The sequence below is a fragment of the Dermacentor silvarum genome, chromosome 7 (assembly GCF_013339745.2).
Source record: "Dermacentor silvarum isolate Dsil-2018 chromosome 7, BIME_Dsil_1.4, whole genome shotgun sequence".
Taxonomy (NCBI): Eukaryota; Metazoa; Arthropoda; class Arachnida; order Ixodida; family Ixodidae; genus Dermacentor; species Dermacentor silvarum.
The window spans coordinates 50,322,166-50,342,284 of record NC_051160.1 but is presented as its reverse complement, the minus strand read 5'-3'; the positions used below and the strand labels follow the sequence as shown (position 1 = coordinate 50,342,284).

The 20,119-nt window shown below is 42.9% G+C and overlaps 1 protein-coding gene and 1 long non-coding RNA gene across 5 annotated transcripts in view; both read left to right on the top strand.

The window, feature by feature from the left end:
• Positions 1-3,212, top strand: part of LOC119459510 (uncharacterized) — a 47,543-nt gene extending 44,331 nt beyond the window's left edge. For all 4 annotated transcript variants that reach the window (XM_049670619.1, XM_049670621.1, XM_049670620.1 and 1 more), the window contains exons 7-8: positions 2,523-2,609; positions 3,056-3,212. In XM_049670619.1, coding sequence (XP_049526576.1) covers positions 2,523-2,609; positions 3,056-3,174 — 206 coding nt within the window. In that variant the 3' untranslated portion in view covers positions 3,175-3,212. The remainder of the gene's footprint in view (positions 1-2,522; positions 2,610-3,055) is intronic.
• A 12,825-nt stretch (positions 3,213-16,037) lies between these two features.
• On the top strand, positions 16,038-19,877 carry LOC125946737 (uncharacterized). The gene is made up of 3 exons (XR_007467834.1): positions 16,038-16,127; positions 17,696-17,797; positions 18,697-19,877. It is a non-coding gene; the product is annotated as an uncharacterized LOC125946737 (long non-coding RNA).
• The last annotated feature ends 242 nt before the right edge of the window (positions 19,878-20,119 follow it).

Below are 20,119 nucleotides of genomic sequence, written 5' to 3'. Positions count from 1 at the left end.
CTGTTTGTGAATGCCTACACAGAATTGAATTTTAAAGGTTACAAATGCGATTTACTAGCAGATGCACACTATTTTTTTGAGAATGCAAAACAATATTTACGTTTATTCGATTTACATTTAGCTTTTACGATTTTGCGTTTTACTTAATATTTTCAATATTGGGCTTTTGCCTAGGAGCTACTGTGTTCGTATCCTGCAATGGAGCAATTCTAATAAAGTTCACTAAGTATTTATAACACGATGTCTTCTTGTAAAAGATGCGTTTGCAAAGTCACGAAGCCGTGTAATACCAGAAGGACGAAGTTTACGCAAATTCACAGTACCATCATTAATCCCTTGCTGGCTCCACCCCCCTTCTTACTGCTCCCGTAGATACCAGTGCCAGAGTTCTCTCTAGTTAATATTGTATGAACTACGATCAAAGGGACGTTTCCGTACCTCGTATTTGCTACAAAATTCTGATATAGTTCACACTGTGACGTGCTACTACTATTACACACTTTCAGTTTTCCGTTATATATCTGTGAACTAGGTGAATGTCCGACTATATTATGGAAAGAAACGCCTTACCAATGGTGGGATGGAAGCTGTGTCGTCAAGCACAACAGCCCAGTTATATAATTATTAGACCACGATCACACGCATACTTCTGTCGTATCAAAGTCACTCTTTGAAACACCCGGTGCATGTGTCACGTGACACTTGAGTGAGTGAGTGAAATAACTTTTATTACAGATCCGGCGAGGACGCGAACTCGTCGCGCACCCGGCTAGTCCCACGTCGCGACCGGCAGGTCTAGCCCACCGGCCCGGTCACGGGCACGCCGGACAGCCAGGATTTCCTTGTCTAGAGCGGGGCTACGCAGAAGCGAGTCCCACTCATTCTTTCTGAACTTGGGGTATCTCGACCCGCACTCCCAGAGCATGTGTGCTAGAGTGAAGGTCTGCCCACAGGATGGGCAGGCGTCGTCGCGATATACGTCAGGGTAAACTTCGTGCAGAACGGCCAGACACGGATATGTGCCGGTCTGTAAAAGTCTAAGCGAAACAGCTTGCGCCCTATTCAATTTGGGATGAGGGGGTGGAAAGACCCTTCTGGACATGTAAAAAAGTTTTGTCACCTCGTTGTGAGTAGCGGGAGCATCCCTGTGGCCGTAGGGGGGAGGGGTGTCGGCTCTCCTTACAGAGGAAGCGCGGTCGGTGAGGTCGCGCGCAGCCTCGTGAGCAGACTCATTGAGGTTCGGGGGAGCACCCTCGACCGACCCTACGTGAGCGGGAAACCAGTGAATCGAATGATGCGTGAGAGCATCCGGATTGGAGACGCTAAGAAGACGAGCAGATCTTCCATTGTGACGACTAGAGCTTTGAAATGATGTTTCAGACCGCGCTGCCACCGGGATTGGCCCATATATTCTGATTAATACATTCTAAGAGATTGAAGAAGGCATAGAATGGTATCGCAAGAAAATAATAATTGAAAATCGAGCACAGGACGACGCAGCCAATCTATTCGTTGTCGGCCATGCGATGCCACGGTGCGACAAGGCCATTGCACTCCTTCTCATTTCTAGACAGATACACCCAAGCATACGCCGCCAGAGCGCCGGCAACGGAAGCAGCTGCCGCTCAGTCTAGATTTCCACCGCCTTGCCCCGTCCCTGCGTCCATCCTCCGTGCTTCTTAATGGTAGGTTGGAAAAGCGTTCGAAGTAAATCGGGGGGAAGCCTAGCTTGGAAGCGCAAAGTACCTGGGGGGATATGACTATTGCATGCCGTGTAAGCTTTCACTTACGCAACTGTGGCTAAGCTGAGACATGACCAGAGTTAATTGTAACGGCGGCGGCTATCGTGAACAAGATCGACGCAGATTCTCGAGTTTGGTAGGTTCAGTTACCGTTCCGGCGGCGGCTATCGTGAACAAGATCGACGGAGATTCTCGAGTTTGGTAGGTTCAGTTACCGTTCCTCTTCAGTGATCATTCAAGTTTTCGCTTCTCTTTATGTTTGTAAAGAGCACGCTGCATGGACTGGGTGATGGCGCTGTTGCTTTCGCGCGGACGCGATGTGGGCTGCTCTTCTGCGAGGCGAACAGCCCACTAAGCGTAATAATTGCTTAGCCGATATATATATTGTCAATTGCACACCACAAAAATGTATGACATTCGACGTCTGTAAATCAAGATATCGCTGTCACAGACGTGTATTGTCGTTCTCCCAGTACGGCGTTTTATAACTCGGCAGTCTGCATTTACTCTAAAAAAACTTCAATAAGTGTTGTAGCACAATATTTTAGCTCACTATAATTCATGAAAGTAACATCTACCTTATTCACTGTCATTCTGTTCGCTTTAAATTGCGCTCAACTGAACTTCAATAGATAATTTAGCATACGTGGTGTACAGATAAACTACGTAACATGAAGTATTGCTAAACTTGCCAGTTTTTGTGCTTTAACTGCTGCTGACAGAATTTACCAATTAAAATAAAGAATTGAGTCATAATTCATTATGTCTTCTTTGTTACAGTGAAACAAGACGAAGATTGCTCGTATCCTTGGCGAATTACTTGCGTGACCAGCTGCAGATTTAGCCATAGGTGCTTATGCACCTGCGGTAAGTGCGTTGTTAAATATGTATTTCAAGGTAATGTTTGCAGTGAATGGTCACGAAACACGCGTGATATTTTGTTAGTTCAACCAAACTATTAGAATAGAGTATTACACTTTTGGCGAATGTGATAAACGTCATATTGCTCTTAGGTGGCTTGAGTTACTCAGACTTCATCTTGAAGTGCAAATGATTAGATTATTTTTGAAATATTTGAAGCCAAGTTTTGAATGCTTTTTCGAGAGGATAAGTAGCATATGAAAAAGTTGAAGACTCTGAAAAGAAAATAGCGTTACCTCATACTTGGTTTATAAAGCTTGCGAAATAAAAAAAGCAAAAATCTCACGAACCGCAAACAGTGGATAAGAGCCAAATAAATCTGTCTTAAAATATGCAGTGTCTGCTTTCCTCGCAAAATGTATCGAAAATCCGCACTTTTTCTTCTACAACAGCTGGCCCACTCCCGTACGCCCAACCAGCTCCAGCTCAGCCCTGTTGTCCCAACGGGGCCCCAGTCGCCTCTTCAGCTCCAAGCCCACCGTGCTGCCAACCAATTGCCGGGAGACGTTGAAGTATTAACGATTGCATTAAACTGCTTGTCTTCACTGACATATGAATGAAAACTCCTGCCCTGCACGTTTAAATTGCTTAACATATCATGTCGTTTCACCTAATGTATGCTCATTTAAGGATGCATGGTTATCAGTGTTTAGGTTAATATTACAGTGGCGCTGCAGTGATTCTCGTCAATTATATAGTCTTTTCCGTTCGCGAAATCATCCGCGATCTGTGTAATGCGGCCTGAAGCGCCAAAAACACTTGTCCTCGGCAACAATGCAGGTTCCCTTTTTTACCCCGAGAATCAGACATTCCCAGAAAACTGCAATTTGCGCTAGCAGCTAAAGCTCTTATAGGTGATGGGCAATATTGGCATTATTTCACCTTTTTACATGGAATCTTTTCATACGTAAAGTCCACATCAATAAAGCTTATGAAATTCCAAAATTATTTCCTCCCGCCTGCAGCACAGCAGCTTTGTTGCTGTCTACCCGTCGTGTTGCCGTAGTGGCATCATATTCCGGCTACGGCAGACGCATTTGTGATGGGGGTCACTGGTGAAGTTGGTGCACGTTCAAGAATGCCAGGTGGTCACAGTTATCTTCCTCCACTGTGGCGTTCTAGCGCGTAAAACCTAAAATAATTGAGTAATAAATTGCTGACTTTCTCTTTTCTTATTTCAATTCGGCCCAATTGGCTGCGAGTTCGTACAAACTTAAATTTTGAGAATTGTTTTACTCCACTGTTTTCGGCATCAGTACACAATTTGACGTGTCATTACGTGTTAATTATTTAAAATAATTTTCAGGATTTAAGATGTTAAATCAATGATCCCAGTATAAGACAGCTGTTTAGGCGGCCTAATATTGGGCTTCGCATGTAGAAGCTGCCTCATATAGAGGCTTCTGTGCTACGTGTCCTCTGTTCGAGTCCGGCCATTGGAGGGATTCATTGATTTATTTATTTAGAAATCACAATTTCGCCATATGGAAGAAACAATGAATGCAAGTGCAACAAGTTAAAATATTACACGAAGCAAGGCTCGTACCTTTGTCGCTGTATGAATTGAAGTAAACATAAGTTGGCCAAGTAAACACGCGTGGCGAGATGTGCACGTACACACATGGAAGGAAAGAACTCGCAGACTGCGCGCAGCATCGGCTCGAACTACAGTGTCTTATCGACGTCGTCACCTTGCGTCGGCCTCGCGTTCCTGTATTGCGGCATGTTATTGGCGGTCACGATACGCGTTCGCTACGCCCTTTTGAACTCAAGGGTTTTGTCGGCGTTGTAGCTTACCCTCGGCCTGCTTAGAGTTGCTGTGTATAACTGGAGCCATATACAGTAACCCTAGGTCTGATGTTTCCGCAGTGCCGTGTCTAGGCGCCCCACGGCGTTAAGCTGCAGCGTGCGCCACACACTCAGTCTAGACCACGGTGGGGTCTTGGTGCGTGTTCGTGCCTTCCTTTTTTCAATGCGATTAGCATTTCACAGGAGTTTCTCGGCGTCCAGTCTTACAACACGTGGATACGTGTTTGCGCGATGTGAGGGACGCGGTGATTCAGTGCAGATATCCCGAACCGACAGGTACTACGATGGCTCTTTCTTGCGGGCAAACTGTGGCACCAGCTGGCAGGATCAGCACAGCTGTGTTACAATTCGTTCAAGCAAGGAAAGGTGTCTGACTTATAGTCTTATAGTTTACAGCTGCTTCTGTGCACCAATCTGTGCGATTGCAACGCGAGAAAGCAGAGACATACTTCAAATTCTGACGCAAAAGGAAAGCGTACAGTTAACGTGAACCATGTTCTTCACAAAACGCATTAAAACTAAAGAAATGAGTACTTTTGTGTGCAATTATCAACGACCACGAAACATCACATGCAGTGTTCATATTGTTACGTAAAACGACACAAGGCGGGACTATTTACACTGTATTTACATTTCGTGAGAGACACAGTAGCCGAGATGGTGGACAGCCACCAGCACCCGACAGAACTGTCTTCTTTGTGGTCTGCCCCAGGCAGAATGTCTCTCTCGTAGCATTGCCCCCGGTGGTAGAAGCGCCGTCTCGGCGCACTTCAAACATTGTCGTTAAAGGAGGGTGGTATGTTTTTATCTGCTGACGTGAACTATGTCACTGGGAGCGATCACAGGCGGCAAAGTCGGAGAGACGGGAACAATCTCGTAGGTGACGTCCGTGACGTGGTGGACGATTTGGTAAGGACCCGCGTACCGAGATAACTTCTCGGACAAGCCAACACGACGGAATGGACACCACAGGAGAACTAAGGCACCGGGTGAGACGCGAACGTCGTGATTCCGGCTGTCATAGAGGCGCTTCTGGGTCGCTTGCGAGTCTGACAGCCTAGAGAGGGCGATCTGACGCGCATCATCGGCACGAGCGATGGCCTCACGTGCATATCGTATTCACTAGGCAGCGCGGCAGCAGCCGGAAGTAGGTTGTCCATTTGTAATGTCGGTTCACGGCCAATGAGCATATAAAAGGGTGAATAACCGGCGGTATCGTGACGCGATGAATTGTAGGCGAAGGTCACGTAAGGTAACGCCAGGTCCCAGTCACGGTGGTCAGATGAAACATACATTGAGAGCATGTCCGTGAGGGTGCGATTTAGGCGCTCGGTGAGGCCATTTGTTTGGGGATGGCAGGCAGTGGTTAATTTGTGCTGCGTTGAGGAGGAGCGCAAAATATCGTCGATTACTCGGGATAAAAATGCGTGGCCTCGATCTGTGAGCAATTGGCTAGGGGCGCCATGGTGTAGAATAACAGCGTGAAGCAAAAAATCGGCAACGTCAGTAGCAGTGCTGGTGGGGACAGCTCGAGTGATTGCATACCTTGTCGCATAATCGATAGCAACGGCGACCCACTTGTTTCCGGATCTTGACTCAGAAAAAGGACCGAGAAGGTCTAAACAACACGGAAGAATGGTTCGGTCGAGACGGAGAGCAGTTGAAGTAGTCCAGCAGGAGGTGTGGCAGGACGTTTCCGACGTTGGTCTTTATCGCAGAAGGTCACGTAACGTCGAACAGACTAGGCGAGACCGCGCCAAAAGAAGCGGCGCCGGACACGGCCGTACGTGCGGGGTACGCCAAGGTGACCAGCATTTGGTTCGTCGTGAAGCTCATGCAGGACCGTTGAACGCAGATGTTTTGGCACAACGAGAAGCAGCTCAAGATCATCGGACTGGACGTTACGACGATAAAGTGTGCCATTCACGAGGACGAACATGCGCAGTGAGGCGTCGTTAGGTGCGGATTCTAGCCGGTCAATGAGCGATCGCAAAGAAGCATCACGACGTTGTTCGTCACCAAACTGGACAAACTGAGACATGGACATAACGCAGAGGCTAGGTTCGATTTCCTATCCGTCTGGCTGGTCAACAGGGTAGCGGGACAAGCAGTCGGCCAAACAGGCGCCCAAACGTTTGGATAACTAAGCAAGAGTTCTCCTGAAGGTGCAGCGCTCAACGACCAAGTCGTCCAGTAGGGTCCTTCAGTGAGGAAAGCCAACAGAGGGCGTGATGATCAGTAACAACACGGAAAGGGCGGCCAGACATAAGCGGTGGCCTAGTGGTTGAGCATCCAAAACGCATGCGAGAGATACTGGATCTAAATTCCGGGGCCGCGTAAATCCACCAGCATTTCTAATGGGCTAAGACGTGTCCTGGCCGGGTGCTTGGCTAAGCGTGGGCGTTATCACCCAGAAAAAGGATCCTAATGTGATGAACAGGCATGATATTTGGGCACCCATTATCCAGCTAAGGAATGCGTCTTTGTAGGCAAACCACCTCGGCCCGTGGGGGCAGAAAAGCTATGTCGCTGGGAATTCCCAATAACATAGGTACAAGCGCACTCCCGGCCTGGTATTCGGTCGTTATCAGATCTCAACAATTGAAAATTAAGTATCCTATTCAGCTCGAGGTCGTCTACACATAATAGGTGTTTTGGGTGCTCTATAGTAAAATGCGACTATGGAAGTGGCCGCGACCCCACTTTTCAAGGTTTTTCTTGTGCCTAAAAGATTTGATAAAATAAGTATCGCACAGGCTTCTCCCACTGTACAAGTCACCTTACCGAAAGCGGAGTCTGGGGCGTAGGACGCAAGTGCGCGTTTACCTATCCATTGGGTTACTCTCGGTAACGTGGCTCGGAACCCACGTCTTTTCGCAGCCGAGGTGGACACTCAGCGTCAAGTCTATGGCTCCAGACAATAACTAAGAATTATAGTTCAATGCGACCAAAAATATAAATGTGGACTCGAAGTATCACCGGTAATGAAAAAAACGACATTGATTTCTTCAAGATTAGTGCATATAAAGGTTGGAGTAAAAGGACACTGCTTGCTAGCCCTAGTAGACTGCTGAGCTTCGGCCACCATACTGAAGAAAAGCAATGCTAACCAAGAATTCCAACGGCGGCCAGTTCTTCTGCGTGATTACAAATGGCACAAGTATAAACGCTGTGAATAAGCCCGTCTTAAATTACAGTAAAAATTTTGAGGTGCGGAAGTTGGTTCGCTCGTTTTAGACAATGTGCAGTACGACATCATGTTTCTGGCCCCGATGTGAAGTTTTTCTCGGACATATAGGGTATCTCTTGACCAAGAAATCAACAATGCAGAGGTGGCTATACGCGTGCTTGGGTGCTTATATGTTGTGCATTCATATAATCAAAATAACAGGAACTTAAACTTTGAATTTTGAACCCTACGAATGTCGGAAAACGAATAACTTTGCAACTCTATCCCAATCTACGGAGAAAAGACTGCAACGTTTTAGGTTCCGCTTTATCTATACGATGTAAATGTTCAGGGAAAAAGCTCACTTCATAACTATAAAAAGGGAAGGCGATGCTAAATGAAAATCTTCAGTAAATGCTGGAGTTCAATGCAAAACACGCATCTGTGTCTCTCTTTGCTGTACCTTTCATCATCGCTACAAATAAAGAAGACAGTTTGCGCCCATGTAATTATTTTATTTAGATCTGGTGTTGCACGGGCCGCATTCAAGAGCTGAATATGAGGACCGCCTTAGCGTGGTGCTCTAGAGTAATTTTGACCATATGAGGTTATCTCACTTGCTTCTAAATCGGTGTACATAAGAGTTTTTGCATTTCGCCCTTATCCGAATGTGGCTGCCTGCGCCGGTATGCACGCAACATCGAGTGCGGGTCCATAGCCACCAAGGTTGGCGAGGAAGGTTTCCTGTGTATTTATTGCTGATTGTTCAACAACCAAACGCAGTTCATTCTCATTCTTATGCTACGGAATTAATGTTTTATCGATGAAATTGGAACACACATCTGCTTTTTTTTTCTTAATCTGTGCAAGACCTTGTGGCAGGTGTCACTACCAGAAATCAACAAAGCATGCGCAACTTTGACGACATTATTTGGCCTATATGTTCTCTATGTACCTTCGTTTTTCATTAAAAATACACATCAGCTTCGTTCAAAGGAGTTGGACGCAGTTTAAAATTAATACACTTGGTCGCTTCTGCAATGCTTGTGCTAGTAACATTATCATGTATTTCAAGTGTCAGAAATTTAACAATGAACACTCGTCCCTTGTTTTTGACAGTGTTACCTGAAGCTAGGCTGTGTAGGTAAAATTAAAGCCATGATCTCCTCATACACAAGTGGCATTACTCATCAGAGTTTAATACAGAACCACTCAAAACAAAAGGTTTCGGCACAAAAGCTCTGTGGTGTACACCCACTTCGTGTGATCATGGGTGGGACCCTTATCAAGTTTTTTCCTATAATTGCCACTTTCGCATGCGCAACGGTGTCAGAACGCCTACTAAAGCTGTTTTTTTTTTCGAAAGACATCTTCACATCTAGTCCATCACTCACCAGATTTCGGGCTACCCTTTGAACTACAGATGTAGGCATCCCAGTGTCCATCACTCACCAGATTTCGGGCTACCCTTTGAACTGCAGATGTAGGCATCCCAAGGAGATTATTATACGACCACAGAAAAAAAAAAAAACAATCTCTCGTACCTTAAACGCCGTCCTTACGTTTTGATGTTATAAACATGTAAATTTTATGCTCTGCACGAATCACAAGTGACTAACATATAATTTAAAGATGGCTGATTTGAAAGGAATGATAACACACTTAGTAAGTGAACTTCAATTATTTGAATTTAAAGTAACCGGTCATCCGTGGACCTCTGTTGAAATGCGGACCTCGTACTAAAAATAGCCATTGCAAATTCACATAGCCGTCATGTGGAAGTAAATGCTGTTACATTTTGAAAAAAAAATTGTGAGTCTGTAATCTACTCGGTGTGCAAAACTTGCCGTTCTTGCACCTGTTCTTGAAAATGCATTAACAATTATGCCGCAGCATTCCAGAACTGGGCGGATCTCGGGTTTTTTGAAGCCAGATAAAGCTACAAAAGATTGCCCACATTGTCTCATATGATCCAAGAAACAAACTACGTCTTCCATATATATATATATATATATATATATATATATATATATGGGTCTACATACCCATGTTGTCGACGGCAGGAAAACGCTAGAAAACATTGAACCACCTTGCCGTCAACGGCGTCTTAGTATTTTGCAGCAAATGGTTTAGGTGAACAGGCTATAGCAGCCATAAATCGATGCCTTAGCGTCTATTCAGCCTTTCCAGGTAGCTACAAATGTAGCCTTGCCAGCGTTCCAAGCAGACCCCAACTGCTTCTATAGAACCGGTCTTGAAGCATTCCTCTGTTCATTGTAACTGCAAACGTAAATATTGGCACCTTATGCTCAGGGCAGCGCCATACTACCGTAAAGGCAGAATAGTTATTACGCACCTGCCCGACAAAACGACAAGAATCGGGTATCGCCTCATAATCGCATTCTATGAAACAGGCTAATAGTAGCTTTACTCCCTGTTCCATTTATAAATTCATTTGTGCCCTCGACATCTTTATTGATGGCAGATTGTGTTGAGATGATGATTAAATTAAACTAAGGGGTTTTACGTGCCAAAACCACGATTTGATTATGAGGCATGCCGTAGTGGGGGACTCCGGAAATTTGGACCACCTGGGCTTCCTTAACGTGCACTCAAATATGAGTACACGGGTATTTTCGCATTTATGATGTGGAGAATCAGTGCTTCTTTATAGCAAATAAAAAAAAACTACAAAAATTTAACAAAATATAAATAAAGTTAGAGGAAGGCAGGAAAACAACTCCTGACTTAAGTGTCACTGCCTAGCTTTTGTGCTGACACCGAAAGAGTGGTCAGAAGCGGGGAATTAAGGATAGGTAAGCTGCTATAACCGCATGGCGGTCTACTAAAGTTCTTGGGCGATGCCATTATCGGCAGCAGCACTACCGTCGAATCAGGAGAACAGGCAGGGAAGGCGTCGTCAAAGAAATATATGAATGATAGGCTAACGCGTGGTCATATTGCCCTCGCATTTTACTTTGTCTGTGTTACTTAGACTACGTTTATGTTTTATATTATACGTAAAGTGGAGTTTTGCCGACTCTTTATGCAGCTTACAATATAACTTTACCAACTGGTTAAGAATTGTTCACAGTGTCGTGAACAATGCACTTTGAAAGTTCTCCGTCATATTTTTCTTGTTGAAATGGAAATGGCAATGCGTGCTCTGCTGCTTGCTTGTTCGCAGGTACAATGAAGGATTATTCACCTTTATTGAAGTAAGAATGTAATAGCAAGCGTTATTTTGCCCCCAGCGAAGGCAACCGATCCACTTTCATCTTAGGGCTGTGGGAAGTCATCCATTGTGTCTTGGCACAATACTGGCCAGTTAGTGGCACATAAAAACCGCTTGCATTGCCCTAAAAGACTTCTTTAAAGTATAGCCATATGCGCAAAATACTAGGGATGATATTGGGCCAAGAGGCTTTCTTTTTTCATTACCTATTGTCAGTGTGTGCGCCAGTGTGCCCTAACGTCCTCGTTTAATTTTCATTATGATAATTTTTATGGTTATTTTGAACCAAATTATTTTTTTGCATATTTGTATTGTAGCCAGATGAGTACTGCTTCCAACTTCTCCAGTTAAACCTAATTTATTCCTGGCTACCTACGTTTCTCACCTAATGATTTTAGGGATATCTTGGGCTCTTAAATGACCTTGAATAGAACGCATAGGTTGCATTGTCTGATCGCATTTTCGCATTCTATCTTTAAATTGTAAGGCTGCCTTTCGCGCGCACTTGGGAATTGAAATAGTTTTCTTGGAAGTCCACGAATTCAAAACAACATCATGCATCTTTCACAAACACAAAAGAGGCACAAATTGCAGGTGCATGCTGAACGACACAGCAGACGGAGCTAACTCCGTCAGCACGGTCCAACATAAAGTTGCATGAAGTTTTTAAAGATAGGTACGGTTAAACCAGTTTTATTCAGTCTCATTGATGTAATAGCACAGGTTTAGTAGTCACAATATTTAGTAACAACGGCTGCTGCATAATGATCAAGTCACTGAAACACTCGCGTGATCGTCGTACAGCTTATTTGGTTCTCGACCACAAGTGCTATCGCATTTGGTGTATTGTTTTGTTCCGGTCAGCTATCCCAGATGGACGAGGTGATAATTGACGAATGCGCGGCTGGTTGAATGTCAGGACCTACCATTTCAATGAAGTTCAATTGGAAGTCCAGCGCTTGTCCTGTCTTGTACTTCTTCGCGTTGCGGCTTAATCACTGCTCTCTTCGACTGACCAATACGAACCATTTCTAGCTGAACATACCGTTGATAAGTTCGGTGCGTCGCATAGAAATTTTAACCCAACATAAGTTCTGGGAGGGAAATAATTCGTCATGTGATTACCGCGTCTATGGTGAGAGTCTCCTGCTGTCCAGTAAATGACTTCAGTGGCCTAGGAATTGCTGGCGTGTGTGTATATGTGGAAGTGACCAGCGGAAGCAGAAACAGAGGTGATGAAGGTGCCTCCGTTCGGCCATCGTGGCCGAACAGCCACGATGGCGCCTGGTTCGCCGATCGAGCCACATTGTTAGTGACTCTTTTAAAGATTCGGGGAATTTCGTTGTTGGTTTAGGTTGAAAGGTTTAGTTCGGTGGGCCAACAGTCTGATTAGTCTGGCCCTTCTCATCAACGACTTATAAAGAAAGTTCGTGCTTGTCTCGCCTGAGAGAGATGACGTAAGGGCCATAATTAGACGAAATTGGCCTCTGTGAAAAAAAACTGCCATCTTTCCTTATTATCAGGCAGGCACAGAGCGGGAAAGTGCAACAACGAGACCCGAAACGCTGCCTTTCTTAGTACCCTTATGCGTTTAGTGGCTACCGAGTAATAAATGCAGTTTAACTGCAAATGTTCGATCGAGAAGCATCCCACAAGGAAAGACTGCTACAAACGCAATAGCGAAGTCATAACGTAATCTTTATAGATACATACATCTCCATACAATACAGACCCTAAGACACTAATCAAGAGCATTACACTTTGACAGTCCGCTTAACCTACAACTTCTCATTTTTTATGTATGGTAACGTACGCTTTTTATTCAACTCTGTAAATGTCAATCTGGATTCCATCTTGTATTCGGCTTTCTTTTTGGATGGTTTTATCTCTTCTGACGATATCACCCTAAATACGCTGAATTGTTGGACAAGAAGGTGTACGATGGGGCGTGTTACTTAAAAAAATTAGGAAGACATAGACACACAACTTTTCATTAACGTTCAAGCCGCGAGGGTATACAATAGGTCGAAAGCTTCATCCAGATTGTGGTTAATGTATAGCTCGTTTTTCATTCGACAAGGTAGTACCATTCTTCCATTAATGATTTGAAGTCCCATTATACTGCTTCTATCCACGCTACACTTGGAAACTATTTATAGCGCAAATAGTCAATGTATTTGATTGAACCATGTTGATTCATGACTGCTGTGCTTCCATTCATGCTTTACAAACACAGGACATGTTCCGACAATGCTGACTACACACCTAAGTACGTCAAACATAAAGTACAACAGTACCAGTGAAGTACTACTAACAGCTCATGTAAAAAGATTGAGCAATGTTTCCAAGTAGACAATAAAGGAATAAAGGTGGCGGAGCACTTGCTGTATCTATCTGTCGTAACGTTGGCCTATTTAACAAGACAATGCAATTAACAGGAATCAGCCCCTGGCACATCAGAACATATACCTGCCAGTCGATAAGAAACAATGGCGCATTTATTTCATAAAGGGCTTGGATGCTTGCCACTTATGGGAATCATATAGATAAGACTTTGTAGATAAAATAAAAATGCAATAAATATATGCTAGGACCAGCAGAAGTGCCCGTGCCACTACTGACAAGAGAGCATTCTATGTGGCAGTAGCCGTCATCGACTTCTGAAGAGCGGTGAGTAAAACCAATTACGTTCACACTAAACGTTCACACTTAGCCTGCGCTAAGCACTTCCTTTTGGCATATGGACTTTGCCATATGCCAAAAGATGCATGTATCTGTGAAGATTATGTTACGACTTCGCTATTGCGTTCGTAGGGGCCTTTGCTTTTGGGATGCTTCTCTATCGAACATTTGCCATACGGTTTGTGGAGCAGACTGAAATGACTTTAGGGATTTTATTCTGAAGTAATACAGGTTAACTTTCCAATGGAACTGTCCAATAATAAAATTTTAATGTTTTGCTCAAGTCCATGTAGAACGTCCTGCCAGCGCGTTCAAAAGAAGTGTGGAGGGCGGAAATGCGGTATATTTAGGATTATTTTTGGTGACTGCTATTTTAGCTACGTTAAATAAAAGTTTCAGTCAATGGCATTGAATTCACCACAAAAAAGAACTGAACTAATATTTTTTCTCACTTTTCAGCCAGCCATGAAGGGAACACTGTTTGCCTACAGTTTCATTCTGCTTGGGTTCCTTATCACTACACCTGCAGGCAAGTGCTCGAATTCGAGTGCAGGCACAGATAATAAATTGCCCTGTACGACCTTCCAGGCTGCGTACACGTCATCCCAGACAATCTTAGTCTACTTTTCCATTAGAAAACGCCGTAATAATTGTCAAACATTCCACACCAGCGTATATTTTGCCTGAATTAAACCGCAAGGAACTGGTAATTTTTGTTCGCTAAGCTTCATAATACCAGTGATAAGCACAGATGCAGACTATAAACTAGGTACTGCATTAGCGATGAATATTTGTATAGTTAGTTTTGTGTAACCTTAGGCAGTATAGTGATGAAAAACCAATGGGTCATTTTTAAAGCATTAACGCGAATACTTTGTATCAATGCGGCCTCTTACATTTCAATACCACTAAGAGTGTACGAATGAATATTAGGTGACCGCAGACATAGTTGCAGAAAAGTATCCTTTATACCGCTGTAGCCACCTGACTGAAAAAAAAATTATATACTTCAATATTGAGCAACGTATGTTTATAGCTGCAGCTATTGACATAATATAATGCAAACGTGTTATCAGTTGGTGCCTCAATTTCTCCGAAACATCAGAGCTGAAGAGGTAGGCATAATTTCAAGTCTACTTCTACGAACTGCAGGAGGCTGTTTATATTAAAACTGTTGATACAAATAAAGAAAACTGAGAAAATAGTGCATGAACACTACGAACGAAGCAATATTACTAACGCCTCCTTCGTCGCAGTTCTGACCAGGATTAGAAGGAAAAAAAAAACATGACTCTTGAGGCTTACTGTGTGGTATTACACGAATAGATTCTCAATGTATAGGTGAAGCTCAAACCATTAATAAAAACATCAGGTCTGAACCAAAACTTCTTTTGCAGAAAAAATAAAGACGCACCATCCGCATGCATTTTGACATAAGCGGCGCCAATTAATCTGAATGTTGTATGCACACTTATTCTCTATGAAAAACGTTATTTGAACATTAGAAAAACGCAGTTGTTATATGACTATAAAAAGAGGCTTACTTTCCGCATGTCGCAAACTAACAAATGAAGTTTAAGTGTTCGTAAACTGTATCTATATTATTATTTCAGTGTTGTACCTCGTACCAAATACCATATATGCGGGCGTAATTCCGTCCATAAATATTGATAGCTGCATAAATATTCCAGCTATAATCATGACTAAGCTACACGCTGGAACGCGTCTGCCTTCAAAGTGAAACAGGTGCACACTTTAAAGCATCTACTACAAGTGCATAGTTTGAGCATGCCTTGCTTCTCACATTAGTTCGCATAAATGCACGAACTTTTTACTGTGTGTGACGCTGAAAGAACTGACAAACATCGAATGCGCCCTCATCTTTGATTTGAATGGCGCGATATTGATACAGCCACTGCACTTAAGCGTGCAAAAGTTAGTTTTTCTGTGTTACTTATTATCGGAGTGTCGTGCGAAACGTGATTATACTTGACCAATTAAACAATAGGGAGTACGTCAAATTTAGCCGAATAACCACGAACCTATATATATATATATATATATATATATATATATATATATATAGTGGTTCTACCACAAAAACAAAAACAATTCTCTATACTCGTTCGATACCTCTAGCAAAACCTATTGGCTGCGCGTAGTTTGCTCACGTCCAATGACCCTAACAAGGCCCACCTGCTTCTTACACTGAAAATAAAATATCGCAATATACAATTTCGCGATTACAGCATAGTAGCGTAGAGACCTCCTAAACCTTATTTTTCACGATCTTGTATTCGCTAAAAACGGAAATAGAAGACAACTGGTAGCTATAGGGTATATTGGATAGACACGTCATAAAAACGCGCAGAGAACTGGAACAAATCATCAGATTTCAGCCGCGGATTTGCATCCCTGCAAATTTTGCGCTATGCAGAGGTGCAGAGGTACTGTCAACAACACTTATTTCTGTTTTCAAATGCAGGTGCTTCTGAGTGTTCTACAGAATGCCCCAGTGGACAAAGTTTTTCTTGCTTCAGCTTCCAAGGAACTTGCTCGTGTACTTGCTGTAAGACCTCCTTTCATACCGAATGTATTTGAGTTCCTCTTCATTTGCCGCATTCAATGTGTAAACTCGACAAATATTATTTCGAGAACTACTTTTAATGAAATCACAAGTGTTATTGGTGTTATTTTTTGAAATATGTTGATGTCTCACCTGCAAAAGACACATGTGTAAAATTATGAAACACGTCTGTGAAGTAGTTCCTGATCAAGAACTTCATGGACTGTAAAGAGGCCTTTAGGTTGAACAATTGTGTTTCAGACACGTAATTATATTTTGTCCTTTTTCCGTTACGGTATGTGTTTTCCACGGTATTCTTGACTGATGTGACCACATTAAATAAGAAATTCCGCAGTTGCTAATATTCATGAAGTTCCTATCAAGATGTCACGGTATGCTTGCCCTGGAGCAGTCGAACGGAGTTCTGTTTGGCAACCAGACCACGATGGTTTTGATCATCACTTTTGATCTCTCACTTGCATAATGTTCTTGCACATCGCAAAATTAAATTTCGAGATTACAGCATAGTAGCGTAGAGACCTCCTAAACCTTATTTTTCACGATCTTGTATTCGCTAAAAACGGAAATAGAAGATAACTGGTAGCTATAGGGTATATTGGATAGACACGTCATAAAAACGCGGAAGAGAACTGGAACAAATCATCAGATTTCAGCCGCGGATTTGCGTCCCTGCAAATGTTGCGCTATGCAGAGGTGCAGAGGTTACGTCAAACGCAGGCAGAAGGGGAAAAAAGGTATTAATGAAGATAGCCTAAATGAAGAAAAGGCATTGACACTCAGGCCAGCATGTGTATCAATGCCTACGCGGGTGTAGATTAGATTGGCAGAGTAGATAGTATATTGGAGAGTGCAGTGACAAACACAGCAGACATCGTCATTGTGGCAAAAGGGCAGCGGGGGTGATAAGTGCAGGAAACATGAAGCAAGCAAAGATAACGCAACATAGCACGGCAAGTGGTACTAGTTGCACGTTAAAAAGAAGGTGTACTTTTGGCCCCATAGGTAAATTATTTTTCTTAGGGAAAGACACGTCCTGAGAAAATAATCGCTTTTTTTCAAAACAGATGTTGTCGAGTTCGTATTTTTTGCTGAATATCTGAAATTAGGACAAAATACTCTAATATTTCCCCTGATGTTGTAATGCTCAATATACATGATTTTGCTGCACTTGAGTTTTGCCTTTATTTATTTGGAACAGTATTCCAGACAGCCATTGCGAGGATGCCTTCAGATGAGTCTGCAAGAAAACTAATGAACTCTTTCATAGCCAATAGCGAATTCCCTGTGTGTGCTAAAATTAGAATCATACATGTTATTTTGATTAGAGCTGTTACGGCAAGCAACAGCTCTAATCTGAATAGCGGGGAGCATTACTCACTCATATTATTTTTATATTTGGTGTGCCGCTATGATTGTAAGTACTATGAAGGAAGGAAGTTACACTCCTTGCTTGGGCTAACACTGTCATCATCAATAATGATCACTTTTACCATCTCTGCCCTTTAAAAGCGATATTATTATTTATTCTCTATTCTCGTAATTCGTTGCAGCGGAAACATCACACCCCTGCGAAGATCTTCGTGGCAACACTTGTCCTGAGGGCTATTTCCGCAGGTGCGTCAGTGATTCTCACGGATGCAGTTGCAGATGCGGTAAGTTCTTGTTTGACACCCGTCATAACAATGCACGGTTGAGTCATGTGACCTAGATGGCATGGAATGGGTATAAAACGTACCCATTGAAATAACCGCACTTGAAACATCACATTAGGCACTTTTCATAATGCTTAAATAAGTTTTTTTAATATAATTTATTGTGTAGTGCTTTAGAACAGTCTAGCGTGACATCGAGAGTACTTTTGGATGCGTATTCATCAGTGTTTCTGGCATACCTGCGGATATTGTTGCAGAAACACATGCTTTGTATTCATACCCGCAAAGCAAATAATGTATAAAATTCATAACACTGTAAAGAGTGCTGCTGTACTACTGTAACAACCAGGCAGCTGTTAGAGTTGCTTAATAGTACTTTTGTTGATTGGTTTGTGTTAGCGTGAGTAGGTAGACTTCGGGGAAAATAAACCCGCAAGCTTCAAATATGCATGCATATTCCCATATATTCATGGGTTTAATGAGCGCCACTGGTCGAATTGGCAGTCTAGATTTTATGGTAACTGATATTACTTAATATACGCTAGTTGATGAGGAAGATAACTATTCCCACAACATAGTGTGATCAATAGCTTTGGCTTCTCAACCAGTTGCTAGATGCATTTAAAAATTCGGTTCTTTATTAGAAGCAATGAATAATTGAAATATCACACAAATAAGCAACTAATAAAGCTATAACTAATTAAACTGCAACTAGCGAGCTTAAATTAGTGTGCCGATGTTAGCTATACCTTCGAATTAGAATAAAAAATAAGATTAGCAGGTCACAATACCTTTATACGACGTGCATTGTCAAGTTTTCACAACCTTTATAAGCCAGACATTTCAAGTGTCTTCATATTACGTGGTAACTGACGCAATTCCTTCTTATTTTTTTTCAGATATTTAATGAATACATTGATCCAGATGTCCGTCGGTCGTTTAGATGCTGTCTCTGCTTGATGAGACAGTATGCTTCGATGACCAACTTAGAAGAGAAAGTAAAATAAAATAAATTGTTTAGAACATCTCTCGTACCCTTTACTCTGGTGGCTGTAGTAAGTAATGATATTGCGGTATATTTCGAACATTCTACCTTGCCTATATTTTAATATTGTTGTTTAATTCTATTGACATTGGTAGTGCAAGAATGACATGACTTCGTGTGGCTGCTAGTGGCAGAAAAAGTGGGTAGGCTGCATTGGCGACTCAGCCGCTGTAGTCTACGTGAAACGTTCTTTTGCGTGCTGCTGAGGATGTACGGGAGATAGAGACACGGGTACTGAATGCACCCTTTTTAAGCTTGTGCAATACATTTTCAATGCATAAGCATTTCCATGCCTACCCAACGAGGAAAACCCATTCGTCCGTCACGCAAGACGAATCGCCTAATGAAAGAAGTTGATTCATAAAATAAAATAAATGCGAAAGGAAAAAGAATCGCGTAGCTTGCACTGGATGCGCAATGCTAAAGAGACAGCGGAGCTGATGGGCACCTAGCTAATCTTAGCTTTTGGACTAGGCTAGAGACTACCAAGTCATACCCAGCATTTCCCGGAATTTAATAATTATTGATAGAATATCGATTAGCTATTCATTGGTTATCGATTGGCTATCGGAAGGTATTGGCCACGTATTGGGGCTAGGCTAAGCCAAACCAAGTCAACCACATAATTTCCCGGAATTTATTGACTATTGATCGATTATCAATTAGCTATTGATTGGATATAAATTGCCTATCGATGACTGACTAACCTTCGGTGGTCCCAACAATCCTTAGCAAGACTTATCCAGGCTCGCTTCGGTAGTTCACAGTGGTATGTGCCATTGGACTTGGACTGACTCCAGGATCGGCCCACATTTTTGGATTCAGCAGACACATTACGCCCGGCTTAAACAGCTCGGCTGTTAAAAATGTTCGGGGTCATGAATTTCTAACCTACGACCCCACGCGCAGAAGCCGAGTGCCATACTCTCTGTTACACGAGAGCAGAATCTTCAGCAAAACGAGAACAAAGCATGATGGAAATTTAAGGTGACTGAAAACCCATTGAGAAGTCAGGCAAGCACGTGCAAGCGTCCAATAAAGGCCTCCACGCTTGAAGAAGGTGCATATCTGAACCGTATGAATGTGTTGTACCGCCGGTACAAAACAAATGTCAGAGGAGAACAGTTTCTATGAAGGCTTTCTTGAAAGCTTTGGTGATGGTGGAATAAAAGCCATCTCTAGGACTTTATGTAGAGCTGACTTGGAGCATTGTAGCCACCAGGAAGAATGTAATTTTGCGAAAATTTATTGCCAAACATGCCACATCCCCGATGCGT